At 40.0% G+C, this 4,959-nt stretch overlaps 1 protein-coding gene across 1 annotated transcript; it reads left to right on the top strand.

The window, feature by feature from the left end:
* The first annotated feature begins 576 nt into the window (after positions 1 to 576).
* On the top strand, positions 577 to 4,293 carry LOC138043426 (melanocyte-stimulating hormone receptor-like). The gene has a single exon (XM_068889688.1). It carries the CDS (start codon positions 2,232 to 2,234, stop codon positions 3,246 to 3,248), a length of 1,017 nt encoding a protein of 338 aa, XP_068745789.1. The 5' UTR covers positions 577 to 2,231; the 3' UTR covers positions 3,249 to 4,293.
* The last annotated feature ends 666 nt before the right edge of the window (positions 4,294 to 4,959 follow it).

Here is a 4,959-nt window from a genome sequence, read left to right as displayed (position 1 = left end):
GATATAACCGTTAACTTGAATTCCCTCACGAGACCTTCCTTATCCTCTTGTTCTTCTCTGTAATTTTGTAACCATTCCTCGTCTGCTAATGGTTCTTCCACGTAGGGTTCCGCGTAGTTCTGAGTTTCAGTGCTAGCGCTGGCTGACTCGTCGAGACCGGCAACTACTCGCCTCAAATTCTTCTTTTTTAAATCGCCAGTTTATTCACTTCCAGATTCAGAGGCACTTTCCTTGATGATAAATATAGGCATGATATATTTTTTGTTTACTGAAAAATACCAAAAACGATCGCTGAGCGATACCTTGGCGTTGATTAGTAAGAAAAGATAAGACCCACGCCAACAAGTATTCCTTAATCTACGTCACAGCGAGCCCGTGAGGTCCTGACCAGCGGAAGGGGTGTACCAAATAAAAGTAGGATTAAAAAATCGTAGAAAATTCGCCTCTCGCTGGAATTGAAAAATTCTTTCGGCAAAGTCCATTTTTTAATATGGACTTTCAAATAGGAAAATAATTAACAAATAAAGAAGCCTTGACTGTGCTCTGTTCTGTTGTAAAGCACGCAGGAAACGGCTAGAGCACGAAAGAAGTGTAGGGGGAAACACGAGCCGATAGGCGAGTGTTTCTCCCTACTTCTTGAGTGCTCTAGCCGCTTCCTAAGTGCTTTACAACAGAACAGAGCACAGTCAAGGCTTCTTTATTTGTTTTATGATAAAAAACAAGTAATTTTCTTCAAAAATTCTACTTTATTTTCAAAGCGCGCGCTGCTTGTGGCGAACTGAGATGTCGTCAGCACAGTGCTTTATACTCTGATAAAGCACGCTACTTTGGACCAATCAGCGCGCTTGTAAGAATGTTTAAGATTATTTGATTGGTTAATGAAACAAAGGCTTGTCAAAACATCAATCAACTGGAAAATCACACAAAATTAGAATTTATGGAAAAACAAGTGCCTCAATGTTCGGTTTCAGTCCGTAAAAAACAGCAAAAAAGAGGATCTAAATGATTAAGTTCAGTGTAAACCGGCCGAATTGTTGCCCATGAAAACCTGCACGTTTCCGACATGACAACTGGAAAACAAACTCTTCATTGCTTGCGGCTGGAATCTGAAAACCTGTTGGGAATTTTGTAAATGAAGAACTCTAGCGTGAGGACTTTCTGAGCTTGAAAGAACTGCTGGACCGGGCGACGGTTGAGGTCTTCCATCCAAAGCACTTGACAGAATATCTGAGCAAGCCTTTAACTGACAGCTTCAATAATACCCAAGGTAAAATTCGGAAATTCATCTGCCATTTCTGCGAATGATGGCGTGGGCTTTCGTTTGTTCCGTGCTTTGTACTCTCATAAAGCACGCTGTTTAAACCAATGAGAGCGCGCGTTATATAGAAACTTTATTATAAAACGTTTTAGGTTATGGGCACTGCCACGAGAAGCGCATGCGCTAGCGTCTTGTGAAAACTTGAAAAGTGTTAGGTGAACTTTTTTTAAGTTGAATCGACAAATTCAAAATGGTGTCCACTGGGGAGGGCCATGGTGGACAAAGGAGAAACTCTGGCGAATATACGTGACTCACGCGTGAATCCATGATGGCGGCTAGAATTTTCCGTGGGCTCGAGAGCAAACAAACTCGAGCATGCGCAGCTCATGTCAGTGCCCCTTTAATAGTGAAAATTGTCGTAAGTCTCTCTTGCTTACGAAAGGGAAGATTGCATCGCCGTCTCCGTCGTAGATCTTAAAGTGCCTAATTTCAGAATCAAGGAGCTTAAGAATTCAACACTTTTCTTTTTTACAATTACGACGTTGTCATCTTTCGACGTTTCGTTTCCAAATGTTCCACGAGCCTCCTTTAATTCAGTGGTAGAAAATCCGAATTATACATATCGCATTATAAATTGAATTCCTCCCGAAGTCATTACCGATAAAATACAGTGATTTGCATAATTTCCTTTTTTAGTTTAAAAAAAAAATCATAGATTGCTCGATCAGCTGCAGATTCTTAGTTAGTTCTGCTCCATCTTGTCTGTCCTGTTTGAAATACATTTTCAAATTACATGACATATAGGCTACAATCAACAAACGCGTTATTGACGTTTTTACGGACATATTGCATTCGTAATTGAAGTGTTTAAGAAAGAGGCGAAAGTGGTATTTCAACACTTGATGATACGCCTCCGGTTCAATATGTTCAAAGTTACTGTAGGAGAAGCACAAGTTTCGAGACACCGTGGAGAATGAAGTCTTCTACTACCTTTCTTTCCCACAATTTGAGCATCATAACTTCGCCAGCGAATCATGGACCAGGTGATGACGGTCAGTGCTTCCATCTCCCTGATGCTAAATTCGACGTATTCCATCAACGAACCGAAACTAATCTCGTAACAGGTGTTTTAAATGCCGTGTTGTCGCCTTTCGCTATCATGGCGAATCTGCTCATAGTATTGATCATTTTGACAAGGAAATCCCTTCAATCGCCTTGCAATATCCTCCTTGCCTGCCTGGCGATCTCGGACCTCCAGGTTGGCATCCTAGTTCAACCGAGCTATGTGGCTTACAGACTGCTCGAAAACGCACACGGCTTCGTTCCCTGCTCGGTGAGAATGCTTTACTCGTCGGGATTTTACGTTTACTACGGAGTGTCATTCACGACATTGAGTGCTGTAAGCTGTGAAAGACTCATAGCCTTAAAATATCACCTAAGATACTCTGCAATTGTCCGTCCTCGGCGAGTTTTGAAAACGGCTTTATTCATTTGGTTGATAAACATACTGTTCACATTTTTGCAATGGGCGCAGAATAAAGTTTTTCGATGTATTCATCTGGCAATGTGGTCCTTTTTCCTCGTAACTACTGTTATCATCCAAATCGCAATCCTGAAAACAGTAATTCGCCACCAAAGACAAATTAAAAAACACCACCTCACGTCCACGTCGGCAATGCGACAAATGCAAATCAAGCTGGCAATAAATGTTGCGTCCATCGTGGCAGTTTATGTACTGTTTAATCTTCCTGTTCTAGTTGTCACCCTTAGCCATCAGTTCCTCTTCGGCAACATTGACAGTTACAATTTTTACAGCTGGTCTGAAACAGCGGCATTTTTCAATTCTTCCCTCAATCCTTTGGTCTGTGTGTGGAGAGTTAAGGCCATTAGGAAGGTAATCGCTGAAGTTTTCTCGAAGAAATCGCAACGAAAAGACGCTTTTCTTGTGAAATTTCGGAAAATAACACCGTCGTCTAAAACCGGTCAGTGAGGAAAACGAGCTTGCCATAATGATTGAGCCATAATAAATATCTGAATATCTTTAACTAACTATTTAAGCCTTCTTCTTCCTTGTAGGCTTACCTGTTGGAAGTGTGATAAAGCTAATTTTCCGTCCTGCTACTTCGCAAACTCTATAGGTGATTATGTGGAGTTAACGTGGCCGAGTATTTAGGGCCCTTTTCTTGAGCTCACTGAGGACAACTCTAGTTTAAGTCCCATACTGTGTGACTACCAGCCAAACTTGAAGCTACTGCATCTTTAATATTAGTTTCATTGTCCATGGAAAGCGCCGATGCATGGAGAGTGGTCAGTTAAGGCATAATATTTATCTTCCTTCCTTGGAATCGAAACTAGAAAAGCGAATGATTCAACTCTTGCACCCAGTTAACCAGATGTCTAGTGAAGAGCCTTGTCATCTAAGAGCTTTACTAGTGTTGACGTTCGCAATTTTTTTTCTTTCTTTCCACCGGCCACCCTCTGGACTTTTCTACGAAAACCGAATAAGTGTGAAGCTAGGTCATACTGAGGAACATTTTCTCGTAATAACGCTACGTAAAAAGTTCAAACTGAACCAACCAACTTAAAGTAGCGAGTCACCATATTTGTTTTTTGAATGAAGTTTTTAAAAATTGATAGTCTCTGAAATAACTTTTGGTTAATTACTGGAAAACACCAGGGCAATATTAGAGCAAAATTTTGCATGTAACAATTAATCTCGCCGATATAAGAAGCTATAGTAAGACTGAAATTTGTCTAGGAAGCCCTACTTTTAAAGGCTAAAATTTTGTCAAGACAATTTTAAAGCCCATAGTTTGAAAAAGCTATTATTTGGTAGCCAAACAATTAAAATGTTTGTATTTGGAAGGCAAATAAGAACTTTAATGAAAAATAGGACATATTAACATCTACAACCATGGTTTCTTTGTTAAATTTTTAGCATTTCATCAATCCGGGAAGAAAAATAAAATCTTGAAACTTTTGTGCTACACATGGGTTCATCTGCAGTGGTTATCTTTTAAAGAAGTTAGTAAACACGAAGACGAATCATAAAAGGAGTCAGTTGCTTCACGATTTGCTTTTGTTCGAATTCACATTAAAGCACAACTGATTATCCAAGATGGCGATCAACAAACAGCTTAGTTAATGTATGAAGATGGTTATGAAACTCGACGAGTTTCTTTGTTTCGTATTTTTGTTCGCTGTTTTGGCCCTTACCATTCATGCATAAACCACAGCCTTTCTCTAAAAGACAGCCAGTCATAAAGTTTCGATTAATTTATTCTGTGAAAACTCTGTTGTGAACTGAGGACAAAATATTGTGCGTAGTCACTGTCAAGTTAGCATGAAGCGCTGCCTCACTTTCCTCGCTTTTGTAGTTTCCAGAGTTTCTTAACGAGTCCAGCTGTATGAACTCTGCAAACAGTAAGAAAGAGACGAAACCCCTAAAAGATATTTGCAGCGCGAGAAAAAGGAAAGGGAGATTTTAAAAAAAGAAATGACAGGTAAAATCTCATAACAAATTACGGACACATTGTAATTAGCGGCTTTTTATCGCACTAATTCAGTATCGTAGAGCTTTATACTGTATGCGTCCACGGCATCTGCGTGTGCCTAGGGCACCACGCCTTGTATAGCGAGGCTTTGTGTTTACACAACCGATAGCTCTAAATGAGACAAACCACAGCACTTGACAGTAACTT

The sequence above is a fragment of the Montipora capricornis genome, chromosome 3, assembly GCF_036669925.1.
Source record: "Montipora capricornis isolate CH-2021 chromosome 3, ASM3666992v2, whole genome shotgun sequence".
In the NCBI taxonomy this organism is placed as follows: domain Eukaryota; kingdom Metazoa; phylum Cnidaria; class Anthozoa; order Scleractinia; family Acroporidae; genus Montipora; species Montipora capricornis.
The sequence above is the reverse complement of the archived record's forward strand: the minus strand, read 5'-3'. Positions and strand labels throughout refer to the sequence as shown.